The sequence below is a fragment of the Rhinichthys klamathensis genome, unplaced genomic scaffold (assembly GCF_029890125.1).
Source record: "Rhinichthys klamathensis goyatoka isolate OS25496 unplaced genomic scaffold, OSU_Roscu_1.1 h1tg000109l_1, whole genome shotgun sequence".
Lineage (NCBI taxonomy): Eukaryota > Metazoa > Chordata > Actinopteri > Cypriniformes > Leuciscidae > Rhinichthys > Rhinichthys klamathensis.
The window spans coordinates 2,571,848-2,594,577 of record NW_026606647.1 but is presented as its reverse complement, the minus strand read 5'-3'; the positions used below and the strand labels follow the sequence as shown (position 1 = coordinate 2,594,577).

At 38.3% G+C, this 22,730-nt stretch overlaps 2 protein-coding genes across 7 annotated transcripts in view; both read right to left on the bottom strand.

Moving 5' to 3' along the window:
• Positions 1 to 3,183: 3,183 nt before the first annotated feature.
• LOC130087528 (G-protein coupled receptor 22) lies at positions 3,184 to 10,588 on the bottom strand. 3 transcript variants are annotated; one of them, XM_056253859.1, is made up of 2 exons: positions 10,390 to 10,588; positions 3,184 to 5,022 (listed from the first exon to the last, which is right to left on the bottom strand). In XM_056253859.1, the coding sequence occupies exon 2, from the start codon at positions 4,914 to 4,916 to the stop codon at positions 3,336 to 3,338; it is 1,581 nt and encodes a 526-aa protein (XP_056109834.1). In that variant the 5' UTR covers positions 4,917 to 5,022; positions 10,390 to 10,588; the 3' UTR covers positions 3,184 to 3,335. The 3 variants fall into 3 exon arrangements, with proteins under 3 accessions (XP_056109834.1, XP_056109836.1, XP_056109833.1); XM_056253861.1 differs by having other exon boundaries at positions 3,184 to 5,024; positions 10,394 to 10,588; XM_056253858.1 differs by lacking the exon at positions 10,390 to 10,588 and adding an exon at positions 5,195 to 5,254 and having other exon boundaries at positions 3,184 to 5,024.
• Positions 10,589 to 15,077: 4,489 nt separating this feature from the next.
• col7a1 (collagen, type VII, alpha 1) overlaps positions 15,078 to 22,730 on the bottom strand; it is a 62,764-nt gene continuing 55,111 nt past the window's right edge. For all 4 annotated transcript variants that reach the window (XM_056253854.1, XM_056253855.1, XM_056253856.1 and 1 more), the window contains exons 102-117: positions 22,381 to 22,437; positions 22,035 to 22,106; positions 21,408 to 21,479; positions 20,941 to 20,976; positions 20,746 to 20,826; positions 20,084 to 20,137; positions 19,948 to 20,001; positions 19,805 to 19,867; positions 18,854 to 18,916; positions 18,641 to 18,757; positions 17,928 to 18,005; positions 17,790 to 17,843; positions 17,599 to 17,647; positions 16,781 to 17,209; positions 15,212 to 15,343; positions 15,078 to 15,140 (exon numbers count right to left, since the gene is read on the bottom strand). In XM_056253854.1, the coding sequence (XP_056109829.1) occupies positions 17,190 to 17,209; positions 17,599 to 17,647; positions 17,790 to 17,843; positions 17,928 to 18,005; positions 18,641 to 18,757; positions 18,854 to 18,916; positions 19,805 to 19,867; positions 19,948 to 20,001; positions 20,084 to 20,137; positions 20,746 to 20,826; positions 20,941 to 20,976; positions 21,408 to 21,479; positions 22,035 to 22,106; positions 22,381 to 22,437 (870 nt within the window). In that variant the 3' untranslated portion in view covers positions 15,078 to 15,140; positions 15,212 to 15,343; positions 16,781 to 17,189. The remainder of the gene's footprint in view (positions 15,141 to 15,211; positions 15,344 to 16,780; positions 17,210 to 17,598; positions 17,648 to 17,789; positions 17,844 to 17,927; positions 18,006 to 18,640; positions 18,758 to 18,853; positions 18,917 to 19,804; positions 19,868 to 19,947; positions 20,002 to 20,083; positions 20,138 to 20,745; positions 20,827 to 20,940; positions 20,977 to 21,407; positions 21,480 to 22,034; positions 22,107 to 22,380; positions 22,438 to 22,730) is intronic.

The window sequence follows — 22,730 nt, the reverse complement described above, 5'->3', positions numbered from 1 at the left end:
AAACAACAATCACCAGTGACAACTAGAGATTCACCCGTTGTAAAATGCAAAAGACTTCGTTCGGACTTCGGAGTGGCTACAGAAAAAAGAGACTGCAACTGGGCCCATGCGAAAACAAGGATAAATATTGGAAGGGCATTAAATGTAGACACGCAATGCTGATGTTGTTAACATTAATAATTTGAGAACAAAGTATAATTTGCATGGTTTGATGTGATATAAGCGATCGTTAGATTTAATCAGCGCGATTTTGGTCAGAAAGAAAAGTGGATGTTACTTACTTAAAAATTCTTATGTTGGTCATTCTTCCAAAAAGTAGAATCTGTGATTCCGAATGACACCGGCGCGGCGACTGACAGCCTCACATTCTCCTCAAAACATTGTGTTCATCCGCGCTGTGCCGTACCGAGGCACAACTCACGTAAAGTTGATAATTCCGCGAATAACTGCAATTGCAGATTTCAAACAGAGATGGCGACAAAGAGGAAAAACTACGGACAGCAGCTTTAAAATTAACTGCAGTATATGATTTAACTGTTTTGTAAAAGTAATACTTCTTTAATATGAATTAAGAAGACAGCCGAGGTGGGGAACAAAGCAAACAAGCAAAGAGGCTGAATCTTTTTATTACTGTAATTCAGACTTATTGCTCCTCTATTGTAAAGTAATACAATAATCATCTCAAACTGAAATAATGTACACCACTGACAAGATATACATATACAGGACACAAATCAAATAAATTAATTTCGACTTTGTAAAAGTTGTTTTGTCAATATTTTCAGAGACTGATGCCCTTGGTAGAGCAGAATTCAAATTGGCTGCAGTTTCAAACCACAGAAATATTAGTGATTATTTACATCCCTGATCATATACATTAATAAACATAATGATAAATCTATTGCACTCTAGACTATCAGTGAGAAGAACACTGTAAAATATGTGCACATGTATGTGTACTGGTGGATAGACGGTTACTTTTTACACCACACAATGAATGCCAATGAATTGGTATTAATTTACATGGAAATCATGCGATGCATAACCTGGATTTGTAATTTATTGCACATGGCCTCCTGCAGACTCACACCTGTAGGTTACTCTCAGTCTTGCTCTTTTCCTCTAGCACCATGGGAATATTTGTGCTCTACTGGTTAATTAGACAGTGCCCTGTTGACCTCAGAGTTCAGTGTGCTTTAGAAACCCTGTGCTGATTAGTTGCCAATGATACTACACACTCGTGGACAATAGAGACCTACCAAGGTTTTTTAAATTTCCTTTATAGAGGTGAGCGAGTCACACATATCATCTAACACATCTAACACATTAATGGTTTCCTGCACACACCTTTTACCTACAGTCATAAATAGGCCCAGACGGAATCTTCTTTTTTTCTTTAACATTTGTGGGGTAAATCTAATAAATGGATTTAAACAGGCCCGGAACCACCATAGAACCCCACATCTCTCTCCAACTAAAAAAAAAAACCCAAACAGACATGGCCAAATTGTCCCCCCCAATATTAGATTTTTTATTCTTAATCCATTACACACCACTCTGTTTGTTGTTAGGATGTTAAAAAAAGGTTTGCCTTAGAAATCTGCCTTAGAGGCTCTTCAACAACAAAATGATTAAGATAGCCAATCAAATCAAATAAAGCGATGTTCCTGTTACTGTTCACAGAAGACTAGTGTAAATTTTAGCTCAATGCTTCAGTTTTAAGTGTGAGGTAAGATGTAAGTAGTAGCCTAGCTAAAAATGTATTATTTGACAACTGTTTTAGGAAAGAGTTTCACTGTTTTGAATTGAAAATATAGGCTATCATTTACTTGATTCATGTATATCATAACTGAATGTGACGAGACGAGAAACATTAACCATATTCGGCATATGATTAGGCAGACAGCTGAAAGTATACTTCGTTTACTCCAAGGAGAAGCGGAACGTGGACAAGAGACCATTTTCGTCAACAGCACAGTCCCCTGATGTCACAGCGTCTGCATGCAGCCCGATTTTTGTGTCTGCACGGAGTCGCGGACTTGTGCACGGACAACAGTGCATGTGCGAGCAGATGTGGACAGTAACAAAGTACATTTACTTGAGTACTGTACTTAAGTACACTTTTTGAGGATCTGTACTTTACTTGAGTATTATTTTTTTCTGGAAACTTTTTACTTTAACTTCACTACATTTGAAAGACAAATATCGTACTTTTTACTCCACTACATTTCTGTCAGGGTGCTTGAGTAGAAAGTTGTAACGTCAGTCAGGGGATGATTTTGGTTGCAGGGGTTGCATTTTGGTTTGAAATGAAAGTCGGGTTGACGTCACTGATGTCAACGTCAACCCGACTTAGAGAAAATCCCGAGCTCCCCACTGGTATTTACGACATTGTGGTGGCGTTCAACTCGTAAATACGATCTATACGAGATGACTTGAACGCACCATTGGTTTCTGACGTCCACCCGATTTTCATTTTCACCCACAATACAACGTCTGTCCAACGTTTGAGATTAACGTCAATCTGACGTTGGATTCTGACATCAACCTGATTTTCATTTTCAACATTGGGTTTGGTCTTTTTTTTCAGTGTTTTGGAGCACACTAGCTTATAGATAACAGTAAGGCTAACATATTCACACTAAAAGCCAAAAAACTTTAAATAGGGCACTATTTGAGGGAACAGCCATTTGGGTGTCCAAAACCATTGTGGACGTTATTGAGCGCCCTTAATCTCACAATGCCACTACTGGAACCGTGTTCTAGAAATAAATTTGATATTGATATGACGGTAGGTAGGCAGGCATAGATTCAGAGGCATAAGGTAGCTACTGTAACATACAACAATGCAAAAATAATAAAACAATGCGTTGACATTTACTTTTTACTTTTGATACTTAAGTACTTTTAAAAACGAGTACTTCTGTACTTTTACTTAAGTAAAAATCGGTCTTTACAACTTTTACTTGTAATGGAGTAATATTTGACCAGTAGTATCTGTTCTTTCACTCAAGTAAGGAAGTTGTGTACTTTGTCCACCTCTGTGTGCGAGTGATTTTGAGTGCTTGAAAAGAATGGTCTACTAGTGCACACACGTTGAACACGTCTGTCCACACCTGGTCCACACTCGCGGTCAAAAGAGTATATCCCCCCCCCGTTTGGATTTGAACATGATGAAATATGTTAAAAGGAGTTGAAAATAATCATATTTGCTGCTAAAAGCATAATTAAATAATCCAAGATATTTAATAAATGGACAGATGGATGGTGTACATAAGGGAATGCGCATTCAGATTCCGTGTGAGCCTAGTTACAAACCACATACACACAAACTCTCACTCTCTAACAGCCTCCGCCAGGCAGCGGTCAGTAGCATCGCTGCAATCTGCCCCGTGCTTGCGACGGATCCTGGTGTTAGTGCCAATACGAGTCTGCGTGTTTTGTGGCCGCAGCCTGCGCAGACGGGTATGCAGAACTTTGCGAAGTTTTTGGCGCGTGAACGCATAAAGCAGCGGATGTAGCACTACCGTCCAATAAGCGAGCACCAGAAAGCAGAGTCTCAGGCGTTCTAGCCAATCAGACGGCCCGATGGCCAGCATGAGAAGAGGAATGATGGAGAGAGGCGCCCAGCATAGCAGAAACGAGAGGATGATGATGACGGACATGCGAAAGACTCGCCTTCGACGTTCCCTTCGATCTCGGTGGCGCCGAACCGCTCGACGCAGAGCCAAAATGGCCGAGACTGACGCGCCCACACCCATGCTAGATGGACCCTGGATGGGGGCGGGACTTAGCTGAGTGGTTACTGTAGACACAGTGGGCATGGGAGTCAAAGGCGTGGCCACTGATGATGTAGCAAGGGTGGGAATGTGGGTGCTAGTTATGACAGACACAGATGCGGTGGGACTCAAAGGCGTGGTTGCCATTGATGCAGTGGGAGTGGGGCTTAAAGGCGAAGTTATCACAGACACAATGGGGGTGGGGCTAAGGGGCGTGGTGAGCGAGGGAGTGTTCGTCTCAGTGTTGATGGTTACCGTGGTAACTGCATCTGAGGTGATAAGTGGTGCAGTCGAAAGCGGCGGGGGGGAAGTGGGTGTGTTTGTCGTAATGTGATCCGGCGACCTCATTGACCTTTTACAGCGTAACCAGAGGCGAAGTCCAGGACCAGGTCGTTTGCTGTCTCGATGGGGCCTGGCCGTGCGTCCGATGCGGATGCGCAGTGCCTGAAGAATTCGGGAGTATGTAAACAGCATCACAGCGAGAGAGCACAGGAACACCGGAACCTGTAGTAACAGATGAGCCTGCAGAGTTCCTCCCCACTCTGAACAAAGCACAGTGCTATTGGAGTGCAGAAACACCCCCTCGCCTTGCCCCGACACAAACCCCGCCTCCACGAATGGTAGGAGTGGCATGGCTAAAGAAATCGCCCACACTGCAACAAGCAAAACGGTTGCCCTTCGAGGCGTCAGCAGGCGATTGGCTGGCCGGACACTGATGTCATAGCGGTCTAAGCTGATGAGCAGTAGGTTGAGTGCGGTGCCTACGCTGGCAAAGCTGGCTGCCGATTCGTGAAGACAGCAGAGGAGGGCGTGGTGAGGAACCGAGGCTCCGCCCAGTATGAGGAGCGTGGCAGTGATCGGCAGGCAGAGGAGACAGAGCAGCAGGTCAAGGGTGTGCAGGCTGAGCGTGACGGCATGGCTGACGGACTCCAACAGGCTGCAGTGACCACAGTATAACACCAGCACGGTCAGATTGCCGCCCACCCCCAGGAGCAACTCCAGCAGCAGCACAGCGCTCAGTGTAGCCCGGAAGCCCAGCCACGTCCCGTCCTGCTGTGCGAGTCCGACCCCCACGCTATCTTCTGCCTGTAAGAGGGACAGACCGTGCCCCTCAGTGAAGCTGCCATCTGTCTCCATGGACACCGTCGCCACGTGCCTTTAGGCATAGCAACGCCAGCCACTCCCACTGGCCATGCTCCACCTACTCAGGTGTTTTCTTGGGGCGTTGATGAACGATTGACAGCTCTATGGTGAGAAGACAAAAACAGAATGAAGCATTAATGAACAGGCCAAAATGTACAGAATTTATTGAAGCAGGACACAGTGAGATCCACTGACCCCTTTCCCACTGAATTTATTTATAGATTTACAGTATATAACATTTAAAAGTATATTACCGTTATATATACAGAGACTAAGAGAGATTCACCGATGCAACCAACCAAGCACTGGCATCATTTTGGTGAAAAAGTGGTTTGGCTTGTCCTTCTGAAGTGTAATAAGGTATTGATCTAGCAAGACAGAACGAAAAAGATGAGTATGATTTACACGTGATTCTGCAGTCCCGCACACAGTTAAAGGGATACTTCACCCAAAAATGAAAATTAGCCCATGATTTACTCACCCTCAAGTCATCCTAGGTGTATATGACTTTCTTCTTTCAGATGAATACAATCGGAGCTATATAAAAAAATGTCCTGGCTCTTCCAAGCTTTATAATGTTAATAAAGGCTTTCTTAAGTGAAGCGATGAGTTTGTGTAAGAGAAATATTCATATTTAACACATTACAAAGTAAAATTCTAGCTTCTGGCCAAATTCTACTTACGCCTAAAGCGCAACTTACGTAACTTGTGACGTCGGAAGTAGCGTAGTGCTTCATGGCGTAGCGTAAATATCAGCAGTACGTCCACGGGGCAGTATTACTCGCGTAAGTTGCGCTTTAGACTTAAGTGGAATCCGTATGTTCGTTGTGCTGGAAGCTAGTAATTTTATTTTATAAAGTTTTAAATATGTATATTTTTCTTACACAAATGCATCGCATCGCCGTGTGGAGCACTTTTATGATGGATAGATGCACTTTTATAGACTTCAAAACAGAAACGGCTCTTCACTGCCATTATAAAGCTTGGAAGAGCCAGGACATTTTTTTTAATATGACTCCGATTGTATTGGTCTGAAAGAAGAATGTCATATACACCTGACTTGAGGGTAAGTAAATCATGGGCTAATTTTCATTTTTGGGTGAACTATCCCTTTAAGTTTTAACAGACAGATGAATTGCATCACAGAACTATCTCTCACACATGACCAAGGACACAAACAACTGCTTAAACCTTGATGAATTTGGTTATGGAGTATGGATACAGAAGTGTACAAAGACTGCTCGATGTCAGATTGTAAGTAGCCTACTACTTGCAATTTAACGTGCTGAAGAAACGGACATGATTCTAATAAACTCAAAATCAATCTTAAGTGCTCTAAAATATGTGCCTTTAAATCAAGTCAACTCTCAAAATATAGGCTGCGCAATTACAGCAGCCTGTCATTAAAACAAATCATAAATAAATAAATAAATGAGTTTGACTTGAGACTGATCCCATTTCTAGGATGGTTGTTACTATGGCAACTGATCTTCAGTTTAAGAGTGGTCAAAAAATACAAAATTTTAGACTTTCTACATCTGTGGCTGTTAAAGTGGGGCTCAGAGTTTGCCTCTTGAGCACATCTGTGATAATGACCGCAGGAGGAAAGTTTTGATGTTTAACACAATGAGACTGCAGAGGGAGGGAGGGCAATACGGTTGGCATGCCGATGCTGTGCCCCATGCCATGCTGGTAATGAAAAGAGGTCACTGCAGTGGAACTTTTGAATGACAGTACAAGACTTAGATTTAGGGCTCAGATGAACAACTGAAGCCTGACATCTTATGCGCACAGAAGTGAGACTGAGGCAAAAAATAAGTAAGACTGACTTTTGTCAGAGAAGCGGCATCACGGCTTTGCATGTAAAAAACTAAGGAATGGTGAGAGATGGAGAGAGGGAGAGAATGAGAGATGAGTGGGAGGTGCAGGTGCACACTGTGTTGTGAAATCGCTGGAGGAGTTTGGTTTTACCTCCTACCATCTATCCATCATTGTGCTATGCTTGAGATCCATCCATCTTTCTTTAGACTAACCATGCTGTCTCAGCTCTTTCTGCCATTTATCAGACTCTATTTCATTATCGTTGTTTTCCAAGACAATTTGGTCTGTCCATGCTGGTTTTTAGCCTGCCTGGTAAAGCAACAGTTCACCCAAAGATAGAAATTCTGTCATTATTTATTCACCCTCATGTTGTTCTAAACCAGCATATTGTGATTTTTCTGTAGAACACATAATATGTTATTCACACAGCTTTTTTCCATCAAATGACAGATCATAGTGACCTCATCTGTCAAGCTCCAAAAAAGCACCATAAAAAGGATCCACGTGACTTGTGCACAATATTCCAAGTGTTCTGAACTTTCCCTCCACTACAGCTCAGTGTTAAGTATCATTCAGATGCTTTAAAAAATATACATTTTTATTTTGTTTTTATTTTTGTATTTCTATTTTAATTAATTAGTCATTTCTATTAGTTATTATTTTTTTTATATGTCTATATGTCGGCCTGGATCCGGCGGACTGTGGTAAACCTCGGGATAAACAGAGAGACTAATATTAGTGTAAACGCCATCATTCTTATGATGTACCAAGTACATCAGGATTTATGGGAAGTGTTCCCGGTTCCGGCTGACCTAATCTATGCAGCCTAACATTGTATTATAGAAGTCTATAGTGTGTTATGTGTATATGCAAGGCCAAAGAGATGTGTTTTTAGTCTAGATTTGAACTGACAAGAGTGTGTCTGCTTCCCAGACAACGTTAGGAAGACTGTTCCAAAGTTTTGGTGCTAAATAGGAAAAGGATCTACCGCCTACAGTCGATTTTGATATTCTAGGTATTATCAACTGGCCGGAATTTTGAGATCTCAATAGATGTGAAGGACTATAATGCGTTAAGAGCTCGCTCAACTGGGGAGCTAAACTATTTAGTGCCATGATGTGATGTCATGAACGCATGAACTAATTGTTCTCTATTTGTAATTGAGAGCATATGACGTAATTTAGATATATTTTTAAGATGGAAAAATGCGGTTTTACAGATACTAGACACGTGACTTTCAAATGAAAGATTGGTATCAAAGAGCACACCCAGGTTCCTAACCGACGACGAAGACTTGACAGAGCAGCCATCAATTGTTAGACAGTATTCTAGGTTATTACGTGAGAAGTTTTTTGGCCAATAATTAGAATCTCTGTTTTTTCAGAACTAAGTAGTAGGAAATTACTAGTCATCCAGTTTTTTATATCAGCTATGCAATCCGTTAATTTTGTGAATTGGTAAGTTTCGTCAGGGCGTGAAGAAATATAGAGGTGAGTATCGTCAGCATAACAGTGAAAACTAATGCCATGCTTCCTAATGATATCTCCTAAGGGTAGCATGTACAGAGTAAACAGCAACGGTCCTAGTACTGAGCCTTGTGGTACGCCAAACTAAACTTTTGATCGATAAGACATCTCTTCATTTACTGCTACAAACTGATAACGGTCAGATAAGTATGATTTACACCTCGTAATGCAATTCCACTAATGCCAACATAATTTTCGAGTCTATTTAAATGAATGTTGTGGAAGATCGAGTAACACTAATAGAAAGATACAATCACGATTGGATGATAAGAGCAAATAATTTGTGACTCTAATGAGAGCTGTCTCAGTATGGTACGGTCTAAATCCTGACTGAAAATCCTCGGATTTCTTTCTAGAAAGGAACATAGTTGTGAGTATATTGCGTTTTCTAGTATCTTTGAAAGAAAAGGTAGATTGGAAACGTCTGGGATTGAAGCTTTATTTTTAGTTAATTTAGCCACTGTTTCAAATAAATACTTAGGGTTTTGTTTATTTTCTTCCAATAGGGTTGAAAAATAAGCAGATCTAGCAGCTTTTAAGGCCTTTCTGTACGCAATTGTGCTCTCTTTCTATGAAATACGAAAAAACTAAATTTTTCTGGCTGCTCTCTAAGGGCTGAGTGTGCTCGTTGTACCACGGCGTTGGACTATTTTCTTTAATCTTCTTTAAGCGCAAAAGGAGCAACCGCGTATAAAGTGATCGAAAAGAGAGAGTCAAAAGTTTCTGTCGCAACATCGAGTTCTTCTAAGCTATCTGGGATGCTGAGGAAATTAAACTGATCAGGAATATTATTAATAAAGCAATCTTTTAGTTTGTATGGTTTTAGTTCACTATAATAACCCTGCTGCAGCATTCAAATCTTGTTATTCTGCATTTTCACTCTGCCACGATTGGTCACATGATGACATCAAACCTGGCAAACTGTGCAAAGATTCTTCAGAATTTTTCCTTTGCGTTCGACAAGAAAAAATAACAGCATACAGGTTTTAAATGACATGAGGTTGAGTAAACAATCAAAAAATGTTTCTATTCCTTGTATAACAATAGCAGAGGCATTCAAACCACATGTTATAATTTATTGGTGTGTCTCCAAGTCAAAATTGATTTCTAATGAGCATAATAATGGTGGAATTAATATGCAAAGGCATTTGTTTAGACTGTGGAAATGAAAGAGCGTGACAACATGTGCAACTATTCACAAGGCAAGGAGGAACCAAAATAACTCCACATCTAGAAGGAGCTAAAATAGCTGATGATCTAGATTCCTCTTTCCTTTCATACACATTCTCAACAGATCAGGGCCACTTATACCTGCTCTGTACTCCATGTTTCTTGTTGCTGCTTTTTGTCCTAGAAGCAAACTGTAGCCTTTAATCTTATTATAAATTTACACACTCCATCTCATAAATGCTCATTTTCCTTCTTTCAACTGGCATCTTGCAGCCTGATCTGAAGTGCATCTGAAAATCCATTTGGCTGTAATCAGTGAGAATGTGTGTGCGTGTAGGAGCAAAAGATGATGATGGGTGTGATGAAAGTCAAATGATTGACGCAGGCGTATTTAACTTTTTTCCCCTCAATAATTTTGCTGGAGTCACGTGTCTCTGAGCATGTGCATGTGTCCAGTTCTGTTTGAGATTATCAATGTGAGAGGATGATGCCCTGATTTAAATTGGAATGTCATAAGGCATCATATAAGCTGAGAAGTCCATAGTGACTGATAATGGCTATTCAAACTAATGAAAAAAATATATCAATTTGCAATATAGCTATTCAAATGACATCTTGAATTTTATAATACACATGCTCACTGCAGATAACAGGCAACACATGGATTTGCTCGGTAAACAAATCGTCCGTAGTGGCGACATACCCCGCATATGGCATTGCTGCCAATTTTTGTTGTTGTTGTTGCAGTGTGAAATATTAGGAGTCGCGTCCAGATCAAAAGACACCGCTGATTGTCTCTTATTTCTATTCCCAGGCGCGCGCTGTCAAAATGTACCACTTAAACAGACACAAACGAATGAAGAGAGGTGGTAAAATCGACTCGAATGGCAGTCAAGTGGAAATATAGCCTCGTGAGTAGTGTGAAGAAGATGCATCAAGGAGGTTTTTACTCACCTTGCCCCGCGCCGGGAATCCCCGCTACATTCCACTGCGGTCCGTGCAGCGCGCGCGCTACTCTCTCTCACACTCTACAAGAGCGCGAGATTCCTAGGGGCTTCAGGACAGTCCGTTGTCAGGTACGTGCCCGGAATAAATGTCTCACCTTCAGTGGTGCTAAACGATGATAGAAATCGCCACGGTGCTTCTGTGAGTACCGCTATCCTGTGTAGTAGAGGTACTGAACCCGCTCTCTTAGCGCGAGCGCGAGCGCGCGCGCGCACACACACACACACGCATCCACACACACGCACACTGCAGGCTTCATCGTGAAAACGCACGAGCTACTGTCTGCAGTCCATGTGATTCTTAAAAACAAATGTACAAGATACGGTTTCTGCGTGGATGACATTATTATTCCATTATTATTTTTTATTTGAATTAATTAAAACATGAAATCTCAATGGCAGTCATTAGCTGTAAATGTAAATATGAGCGTAAGTATACATGTTTCCTCTAAGAACTTTAATACTCAGCACAATATGAAAGGGCAAAGAAATTGCTTTTCAATGTCAAATTCAATGCAATTTACTCCTTCCTTCCAAAGGCTCTTTAGTAGATGTGGAAAGGGCAATTTAAGAGGCATAAGATCTGAGAGGATGAAGAATGCATCCACATGAAAGAAAAGCTCTTATATATATATATAATATATATATTCAATGTACCAAGGCTTGATTAAAACATTATATAGATTAAGACATGGTTGACCTCTGGAGCCTCAAATTTGATGCACAGTTGTCAGTGACTTACATAAACTCATTAAAAGGCACAATGACGGATTCCTCTAAAGTAACAAAACAAAAATATAGACTGGCACTCAAACGATTTGTTATTAAGCAGACTTGGGAATATAAAACAAAATACCCTAACAGATGGACTGGCTACAATGCAGTCAATGAATAAATATGAGTAAATGAATATGAAAACAGTGTTTGAGTGACAGCCCTGAAAGAGTAGTAATGAGTGTCCGTTGGCATCTTAACAAGATGGTCCAGAATCATTACTGAATCATCAGATGTGTAACAAAGATTGATGCACAAACAACCAAAAACGACAACATAGGGTGACAGCAAATTAACAATGAGAGAAGAGACTATGTAGTTCTGTCCTACAGGTGGTTACTGACCTTTTAATGAGGCTCTAGTTGCCATATAACTAAGGCTAGTCTAACTATTCATAGTAAAAATGAGAGCTCCAACACCATTAAATTCAGACTTGTTCATTACAATCCAATGAACATTTTGTCTAGTCTCATGTTTATTTTTCCCTTTAAATATCAATGTTCATTCCAAGCAAATGTTGAACACGAAGAAAAGACTGATCACTTTACAGTGTATGAATGTATACCTGGAAACTTTTTATGTGTTATTAAATCTGGCAGACAGGGTTTGTCTTGTGCAAATAAAAATGTAAACTGCTCCATCACTTTAAATGAACAGGTCTGTAGGAGTGTAATCCATATACTAAAATGGAACACAAATACTGAATATAATTAATAAAATACATGAAAACAATAAAAATCAATCAACAATATAAAAATATCTTTAAAAATAGCACCATTTGTCCAAGTAAACATGCAACATCTGATAATGAAAGAACATTCTTCTTTTCAAGCAGATAAAAATACAGATCTACATTTACAGTACAATTTTGTACAGCATAGACTTATTCTAAGAACGAGTCTAAGATCAATTCTTTAAGAACTGGAATATTACAATGTATTCTTGTTTCTGTTTTTAGCACCTGAGAAAATGTCAGTGGGTGTAAATATGTGGCATCAAGGATTAAGTGAGAAATGAAAGATAATGTGGTATGCTGTGACTAACGTACATGTATATTTGCGTATAAACTTATTTACCTAAATGTTTTTGTGGATCCGTACATGGACAGTATGTTATGTTATAAACAATATTTCTATTTTAACTTTGCCTGCAATACAATATAACTAGATGAATCTAGACTGGCAGCAAGATTAACAGATGTTTGGCAGCTCAACAGTCACAAAATAAATAAACAAGAAAAAGATCTTTAAGATCTGATCAATATTTAAAATTTGCTTGTCCCATTGAGGAAAAGGTGTTGACATCAATCTTTACCTCAATCTCTTGTGCATGATGGCAGAGTTCAACACTGAGGTTTAGGTTTTTATATTGTTGATGAGTTAGAGATCCATTTACAGTCAGCTCGTCTTCAACCTAAAACACAATTCTATAACAGAATAGACAGGATTGTAAGGAAAACCTCTTATAGATAGATGCAGTGCAAAATCTTATCTCTATCCTATCCAATAAATAATTCATGAACAAATATGCATTAATGCACCATGTGTCACCTTCAGCCCAGTCTGTGTTAATGTACCTTCTTACTGTTGCAGACAGAGTTTCTCACACTCTTCCTTCTGTAAATAGCGATTAGCGTTCCCTCCACAGCCGCTGTAGATAAAAGGTCTACAGGCGCCCACCTGAGAGTTAAAGTACCAGCGCAGAGTAAACCGGGTACAATCACCCTCTTCCATGGGCAAGATGCAAGAGTCTAAAAACACACATAAAGGAATGGTTCAATGGTTGAAAGTCTGGGGTCAGGAGGATTTATTTTATTTTTTTTGTTCAGCAAGGATGCATTCGTTTGATAAGACATTTATGTTACAAAAGATTTCTATGTAAATGATTAAAAATGCATTTAACTTTATATTTATCAAAGAATCCTGAAAAAACATCTATAATGGTTTCCAGAAAAATATTAACCCTCTAGTGCTCTTCGCGTGGCGGTAAAAAATGAAGGATTTTTTTAAACTTATTTTTTAAATGAAAAATATTTTTTTAAATATATATATTGTTTTATTTCAATGAAAGGAATGTCCTATATTTTAGTTTGATAATGTTTTTTATTTAATATTTTGTATTTTTAGGGGATTGTATGGTACTACATTATATTTACGCAGTAGTTATAATCCATTTATTCACGTTTTGAGCATAGACCTGAAATTTAAATTTCCAACTTAAACTGTCGTAAATCTTTAATGCTATAAAAGCACCACCTTAAGTGAAAAAAGTTAACTTAACATTTTTTTTTTTTACAGAATTTTACATTTGTTATGAAAAATGCACAAAAATAATATTTTCAATTTTTATATGAAATCTATATTTTAAAAAACACATTTTACTCTAAAACTGCAAGAAAAATCAAAGCCATAAATCTAAACAAGTTGTGTTGCAAATTTGAGCTTGATATCTCAAATTAGCTTTCAGTAAGATTGTTTGGCCGCAGTACCAAAAGATTTCACTAGATGAAATTCGCCTCGATTTTCCATGATTTTTTTGCGTGTTCACATTGCAAGTGCCAAAACCGTTACCAAGTTTCGTACCATTCCGATGAAGTAAAAGAAAAAAATATTCGATCAAAAATTACCGATAATAACAATAAGAAATGTTTCTTGTGCACCGAATCAGCATTTTAGAATGATTTCTGAAGGATCATGTGATACTTAAGACTGGAGTAATGATGCTGAAAATTCACAGGAATTATAAAATGTTAAAAAAGAGAACAGTTGGTAATACTTTATTTCGATAATACTTTAGTCCACTTTAGACATTCTACTAACTATAAGTAACTTTGCAGCTACATGTCAACTACCAGTCATTAGAGTATTAGTTGACGGTCAGCTTAATATCTACTTGCACTTTATTATGATGCTCCCCCAACAGACATTCTAATAACTAGAAGTAACTATGCAACTACATCAAAATTATTCCACTAACATGAACCTTAACACCTAACCCTCTACTAATAATCTAATGAGAGTAAGTTGACATGTAGTTGTAAAGTTAAGTTACTTGTAGAATGTCTAAAGTGGACCATCGAAATTAAGGGTAAACAAACAGTTATTTTAAGGTAATGATATTCACAATATTACAATATTGTCTGTATTTTAATCAAATAAATGCAGTATTGGGGAGCATAAGAGGATTTTCAAAAACATTACAAAATCGTACCGACCCTCAAAATTTTCAGCTACATGGCCAAAAGTATGTGAACGCCTACCACTAATTTACAGGTTTAGCTTTTTCAGCTACATCCAATGCAGAAACATTTCATAATCAACACATTTATATATCCTGAATTAATGCAAATTGAACAATATGGCGAAAGAGAGTCATTAAATGCACACAAGGCAGATTCAACTCTTAAACTTGTCATTATGGCATCTCTAGTTGAGAATGCCACAGAGATCTGTAGAAATATCCAGCTCTTTTCTGTGGCGGGACAGCTGCTTGCAATCTCATACTAAGAGCTGTCATGCAGATGAGTCAGCGGGTTTACAGCATGCAGCAGATACACAGAGAAACAACAGGAAGTGAGCACAGCAAAGAACAAAGGAAGTGTGCAGCAATTACAGAGTGCAAAATTATGATAATCCATCATCAGTTCTGTTAGGGGTTTGAAGACCGTGACATCAACAAAGCAAAAGTTTAATGCATTCCTACAGATAGCATTTCTAAGTATTCTGTCCCCAACAATAACATGGAAAAGCAGTAAAAATGTGAAGAATGTATTAATAAAATATGCACCATCAACATTGTTATTTCCACAGTAAAGCTATAGGCAGGTGCTCCAACATGCAACATCACGAGTGATGGCTTACCTTCACCTTTCACCTCTCTTTTTGTCCTTTCAGCTTTTAATGAATCAACAGAGACTGTTTGACCTGCCAAGATATCAATATATTATTCTGTGTCTGCACATACAATTACAAATTTTCTGAAGAAAAAGGCATACCCTGGCTTTTATTGACAGTGGTGTCATAGTCAGCCATCTCCACCGCTGGAGCGTCATCATCATAGGTCTCTATAGAGTAAATGTGCTCATAGTCTGGATCATTTGTGTTCATCACAACACGCAGCTTTGGACCTGCAAAAAAGAAAGAAAGAAAGCTTTTGCAAATCAGAGTTTAGAATGCTGGAATATCGTAGTTTGAAATCATTCGATGTACATGTGCAACTGGATAATGTTAAATACCACCATGTATTTAACAGATCCCACTTATTTTCATGGCAGAAACATAATTTCTGTTTAAAGGGGTAGTTTAAAGAGAAAAATTCATTATTGTCATCTTTTACTCAACCTCATGTTGTTCCAAACCTGTATGACTTACAGTACATTCTTCCATGGAACATGATAATGAGATGTTTTGAGGAATGTTGACACTGCTCTTTTTTAAATAATGCATTGTGACCACCATTGGAGAAAAGAAGTGCACTTTAGCATACTTGGAAAAAAATGTCCTTATGGAAATATACTTAAAATATATATACTTAAGTGTGAACTGAATGTAATGTTTGGACATGTAATAGACATTACATGAACAAGTATTATAATTTAAATTTATATTAAATGCAGGTAGCTTAAATTGAGTGTTGTTTTTTTTACCCACTTCAGTAGGACTTAAATACATTTTTACATTTAATTTTATAATGACCTATATTGTTTGTTGAAATGTGGTTAGTGCACTGACGAATGAACTGAGAAGTATGGTAAACTAAAATATACTTTAATGTCCTTTCTATTAAACCTTGTATGTCATTTATTTAAATATATTTGTAATAACACATTTGTAATGAAGGCACAATTTAGTAAATTTAAAATATATTAACTTTGAATGTAATATGGAATAACACTACAGTTAAAATTATAATCACTTTACATGAGCTTAAGTATATTAGCAAACATTAAAAGTGTACTTTTTAAGAGCACAGCAAAATTAATGATTTACAATGTACTTTAAAGTAAAACCTTTACTTTGGCATTACAAAGTGCACTTTAAGTGTAAGGAACAGTCATGAAAATGTTATTGTAATCTTTTTAAGTTGTATTAATTAATATTTTCTGCTTGTACAGTTTCTTAAATATACTTTTAAGATTTGACATACACTACAAGTGCACATTCAATAGAATTAAGCACTTTGTTTTCACAAGGTCAAACTCCAAAAAGCACAGTAAAAATAGTCCAAATGGCTAATGCAAATTCTTCTGAAACCCGATAACTTTTTGTGAAAAACATCAAGATCCGTTGCACTTTGCACAGGACTCATGGACTTTTGTGCTTTGGAAAAAACAATGTGAACATTCTTCAAAATATCTACTTTTGTGTTCCACAGATGAGAAAAAGTCCTGGAATGAGAGATGGTTGAGTAAACGATTACAGAATTTTCATTTTTGGGAGAACTATTTCTTTAAACTAGTCCTTTCAAGAAAGTAATAAATACGGGACAGAGTGACAGGAATTTTTTAGCTTAGAAGAGAAGTAGATAAACAGAGATAGCAGGACGAATTGAGGATAGGACTCACCCTCCTCGTCCCCTCGGGTTAGTGAGCGCCCAGGGGACGTGGAGGAGCTACTTCGGTAAGTCTGCACTGCTACAGGTATCTGAACGTCCTGAACACCTGAGAACAAGCCCACAACAAATTACACAAATGCAAGACAGCAAACCCCATCAGTGAACGCACACACAGGCATTCATGTGTGTAAAGATGTACTCAAAGTTCATGCACTACATCAACAATATTGCATGCACAAAACCCAAAGTTTAGCCATGTGGACACAAACCAGAAATTCTCACAAACATTCTCAACAACAAGGTTTAAACAGACTGAGACCACATCACACAAGACACACAAGTGTACTGTTAGTGTACTGTGTGGACACGAGTTGCTGATGCAATGATAGGAAAATGTAGCTATATTGAGGCTATATAAGTCACAACTTACCTCCACAAGCTTAGGGAAAAAGAGAGAAAGAAAGAAATATGAATTTAAAGATACATAAGAGAGAAAATCAACTTTAATCAGAATTTGCATCCCATTTTACTTCTATAAAAGAATTTTCAATGAGAAAAAAGGTCAGGGATTGACTATCATATTTATCATTTACCCAGCTGTTCCATATCACAAAGGAGCCAGACAGCAAATTGAGTTTGCCACTGATGAGGCGGACAAAAGTTTAAAACAATGTCTAAACAGGATTTTTTTCTTTCAGTGCACCAAAAAGAAAGTCGTTGTAGAGGATTCATGTAGATTTCATGACTTCATGAAGTGAAACGGTCATTGATGGTGATGGAAAATTGTTATAGATGGAGATAAATGGCAATTATCAAAGATCCACTCACCACAATGCAGGTTCATCTCAGTTCGAACATAACCCCGAATATCATCCTCCTTTAAAGAATAAAAAGAGATGTGACCAGCCCTTGAGTCATTCTTACTTATCTTGAGGGTTCAATGTGAGGCTCAGGTAGAAGAATAAATTATGCATAACATTACAATAAGTCATGAATCGTAAAAGTCTATTTGTTCTGACCGTCATGCCTGGTTCTCCTCTGTCTCCTTTAGGTCCATCAGAGCCTATCTCACCCTGATACATAAACACAAAGAGACACATTTAGCGATGACATATGCATAGAGAATCAATGCAGGGGTAGATTATGTGTATAGTCACCTGTTCTCCTCTCTCTCCTGGGATCCCTGGTATGCCACGTGGACCAACCATAGCAGGGCCTGCAGGACCTCTTTCTCCCTACAATAAATATTCAATACCTCACATACGATGAACTAACCCTGCTCCTTGTGCATATGAATCAGGGTTTCCTGCAGCACTATTCAGGAGCAGCACTGCTCTGCACTGCACTACATACACACACACACACACACACACACACACACACCACAGCAAAATAAAACAAATAACTTGAGAATTTTACTGTGTTGAGAGAAACATTCTCTAATGCATCTCTCAAACAATTGGCAAATCAGTCGGAAAAGAACAGCGTAAAATGTCTGATTCATGATCTAAATTGGCACGACAACTCACATCGTCACTGAATCTACTGATTACTCACTTGTTTGTTGAACCACAGGTTATTATGTCAGACATAAAATGAGCCCAGGTTGTTAAAGAGATGTGTATATTTTTTTAAATGTAGAAAATTCACATTCGTAAGATAGGTGAAAAATTTGTTTTGTTGTGATACAATTTCATTTAAAGGCATATTTTAATTATGTGTGGTCCAATGTCTTGAAGACCCCCCCCCCCCCCCCACACACACACACACACACACACGGGAAACTAATCCATTGAAACGATGATATGACCTCCATGATTATGTAAATGTCCCTTTGCACATACACAGTGGTATAGAGTAAGTTTTATACCTTTTGTCCCTGCAGACCCTCTGGACCTTTACCTCCAGCAGGTCCTTGAGGGCCTGTTAGACCGGGGGGTCCATCCACACCTCTCAGACCAGGAGGGCCTGGGATACCAGATGGGCCCTAAAGAAAGCAAGAGGAACTAATAAGTCTCTTCTTTACTTAGATCAACAGCATTAGATTTAAACAGCAGGGAGCTAAAGAGGTTTGCATACTCACCCGTTCACCTTTCTCTCCCTGTGTTCCCTTTGGCCCCAAAACTCCATCAAAGCCTCTGTCACCCTGGGCATCAACAAATGATTGTTATGCAGTTTGCTTAAAGTTTAATTGCACCTGTTTCACTTTTTTTTTTTTTTTTTTATTACAAGGACTACAGATAATGTAGTTCTATGTTACTGTAAAACAGTTTCAACCATTTTGTTGTCCACTAGCTTATTCAGTAGGGTTGTTGAAAGTATTGGTATGTTGGTACCAGAGCATGTAAGCAGTAATATTTCCTCCACAGCGGAATATTAATTGCAGCGTCACACTGGTCCGCTCACATGCTCTGGTTGGTACCAATCAATATTAAGATGATAAAAATACAATAATAATAAAATACAGTTTCAGTAGTACAGACTGTTATCAACCGTGATACAAATGCTGGTATGCACCCATTACATTCACAGTTTTTGTAATATGCACTTAGATTTTTTATGTGTTTGAAATAAATCTATGTCCACCAAGGAGGTTTTTTTTTTTTTATCATAAAACATTTTTCTTCTATTTTAATATATTCTAAATTGGAATTTATTTATCTTGATAGCAAAGCTGAATTTTCAACTGCCCTTACTCATCTTCAGTGTCATATGATCCTCCAGAAATCACTTTAATATGATTTGATACTCAAGTAACATTTCTCATTATCAAATATTAAAGAAACAGTTATGCTGGATATAGGACTATTTGATGAAAGTTCAAAAGAACAGCGTTTATTTGAAATAGAAATCTTTTGTTACATTATGAATGCCTTTACTATCATCTTTGCTGAATAAATGTATTAATGTCTTTAAAAAAAAACTTGAATGGCAGTTTTACCGTGGTTTAATAATTGATCAAGAATTGTGAATGTTTTTATTATAACAACCCTTCCCTATTATTCAATATAATCTCAGACCTCAGATGTTTTACCTTGGCGCCAATGAGCCCCTCCTTCCCTGGACTTCCTGTGGGACCTTGAGACCCGACTTCACCCTGAAATATAACTTGCATTCAAACAAAGATAACAGCAGGAATCACATGCACCCCTCACACACAAATAAATGTGTACGTACCTGCTCTCCTTTCCTCCCCGGCAATCCTGGTCTGCCATTAATCCCAGAATCTCCCTATTAACAGACAAAATTCATGACTCCCGGCAAAACATTGCGACACAACACAAACTTTCCTCAAGCTCTCTTTATTACTCACCTTGTCTCCCTTTTGTCCGCTTGGTCCACATAGCCCCTTGGAGCCTCGTTCTCCCTGTAAGCAATTAAAGCTCAGTCAACCTGTCAATCACTCAATGTGACAAGGAGTAATGACACTAGAGAAAAGCTCCCAGGGAGGGACTATTTGTAAAGAATAAAATACTATTCATGTGTCAGTCATACACACAAGCACACACACCCTTCAATTACTGTCTTTCTCATTAGTGACAACAGATAGAGGTCTATCAGGGATGCTGAATCCAGATAAAAGTTCTTATCTGCCATGTGAGTGTGTGCGTCTATGTTGCCGCTGGCTGAAGGGCAGCTAGTACTGTCTGCAGCGGCCCATGTATCCCTGAGAGGAATGATTCATACGCAGGAGTCTTTCATGTGCCTCGCTGCACTCGACAAATCAATTTCTCTACACATGCACGCACATACACACATATTTACACACACAAAAAAACTTTGATATGATGGCTCTATGGTACATATGCAGATGAATATCAGACACAATGGCCTGGAATCCAGACTGTGGAGGAATTATAAGCAGTGTGATCATCTGGTCTGAAGGGCTCCTCAAGGTTACTGATAAAGCTTGCAAGAGTCAGTTTGAGTTTTAATCAAAGAGACAACCATTAAAATGCACACACACACACACACCTTGAGGCCTCGGAGACCTATGTGCCCAACCTCTCCCTTCTCTCCTCTCATGCCAGGCAGGCCATCTTTACCAGGTGTTCCCTGTAGAGAACAGATAAAAAAAATGAGAGGTAGTCATAGGGAAACAGCTGAGTCTGGGGACTGTATGTGTTATTCATGCACTGATGTTATAGGCATCTGAATAAGAATACACACCGCTTCACCTGGGACACCTGGCTGCCCTGCTTCTCCCTGCAAATGATAAGCAAAAAAATTATCAATATGACATTCACACACAATTATGTACATTTTTAAACACCCAAATGTATTTGTCACAGTTATGCTTAGTTTTGCTTTCGTTTGCTTTTCGTATCAGTCTGTTTAATCACTTGTGTTCCTTTGTTCTCCTTTTCCCGCCATAATCAGTTACCATGGATATTAACTTAATCATCACAGCTGTTCATCATTTAGTTCATCACCGTGTGTATTTAGTTCCTCTCCTTTACTCACTTACTTTACTTCGGTATTGTTTGTGAATACTGTTTCAAGTTGTTGGTTTATGTTTAATAAAGACTGTCGTTATTTATACCTTCTTCATCCTTGGACTAAAACCGTTACAGTATTCATGTGTATGCATGTGTTTATTCATGTTCATTTGTGAGAGAAGAGAAGATATTTTTCACCTTCTGACCACCAGGACCACGGGCTCCTTGGAAACCAGTGGAACCTCTCTCTCCTGGCTCACCTCTCAGACCCTACAAATATTAAAGAAAAATCACAAATGAAATTTCTTTCATATATTAGTAATGAGATTAAACAAACATATTGACTCTCCTGCTTCTGAGAAGAGACCCTAGCAATCTGACACATATCTTCTCTAGTGTTTCAGAAGAAATCTCAACAACGTCTGTAATCAAAAGTAAGAGAATTCAACATTTCTCAGATTCTTCTAAAACCTTCTAAAGCCATTCACATACATTTGTTTGTCTCATTTGTGTCTTTATTTCTTTCACCTAAGGAATTTTAGGAGAAACATTTAAACAAATAAAAAGTTATGAAACCGCAACCTTTAAAAGGAATCAAAAGAGAAGAACCATTTTAATTTGGGATACACCAATATTAAAATTGTGGCTGATACCAATAAGCTGATAATTGTTTTTTCATGTTAAGGCTGATAACTACTAAATAGCCCATTTTAAAATGATATACTATTTTGTCTAAAATCAATTTTTTTAAATGCTACAATAGATTTTAGGCATCACAACATTATATTGTAGTTGTACATAAAAATAAGAAAAATACATTTTTACCTGTTCTCCTGGTGGTCCTTCCTGTCCTTTTCCACCCTTTTCACCCTGTGCACCTTTAGGTCCTCGCTCCCCCTGAGGAGAGCAGTGTTCAATATAACTGATTGGTTTACATCGACCCAATTGATCTGCCTTTAGCCTGTTGCCTACTGACTCGTTAACAATCTCCAGAATCGATCCTGAGGCAGGCACACATAAATGCTTTATGACTAGTTCTCATAGGCACATGTTCTCAAAAGATAAGAGACCTTCAGCAACCTAACCTTCATTATTGGCCTTCAATTTGTTATAAAGTGACACAAAAGCGGTTTAACACCTGACACAGCTTCATCAAATAATTTTGACTCACAGTTTCTCCTTTCACTCCATTCTCTCCTGGAGGCCCCCCCACCAGCAGAGTATCTCCCTTGAAGATTCAAAATCAAATACAGAAATATATAATTAAATATTTAAAAAGAAAAATGTAGTATATCTAATATGCAAAATAAACCCTATCAGGGTGGTACAAGAGTCTCCATCATCACATCTGATCACACTTGTAGGGGTTTATTTTGCAAAAATGAAGAGCTGACTGTTCATGGTCCTGCTTATTATACAGCTACAAATAAAAAAAATGCACATGAAACTTTGATTTGAGTTTAAATCATTTTATTATATAAGAAGAATTAAGTTTAATGGCCAAGTTTAGCAGTTATTATT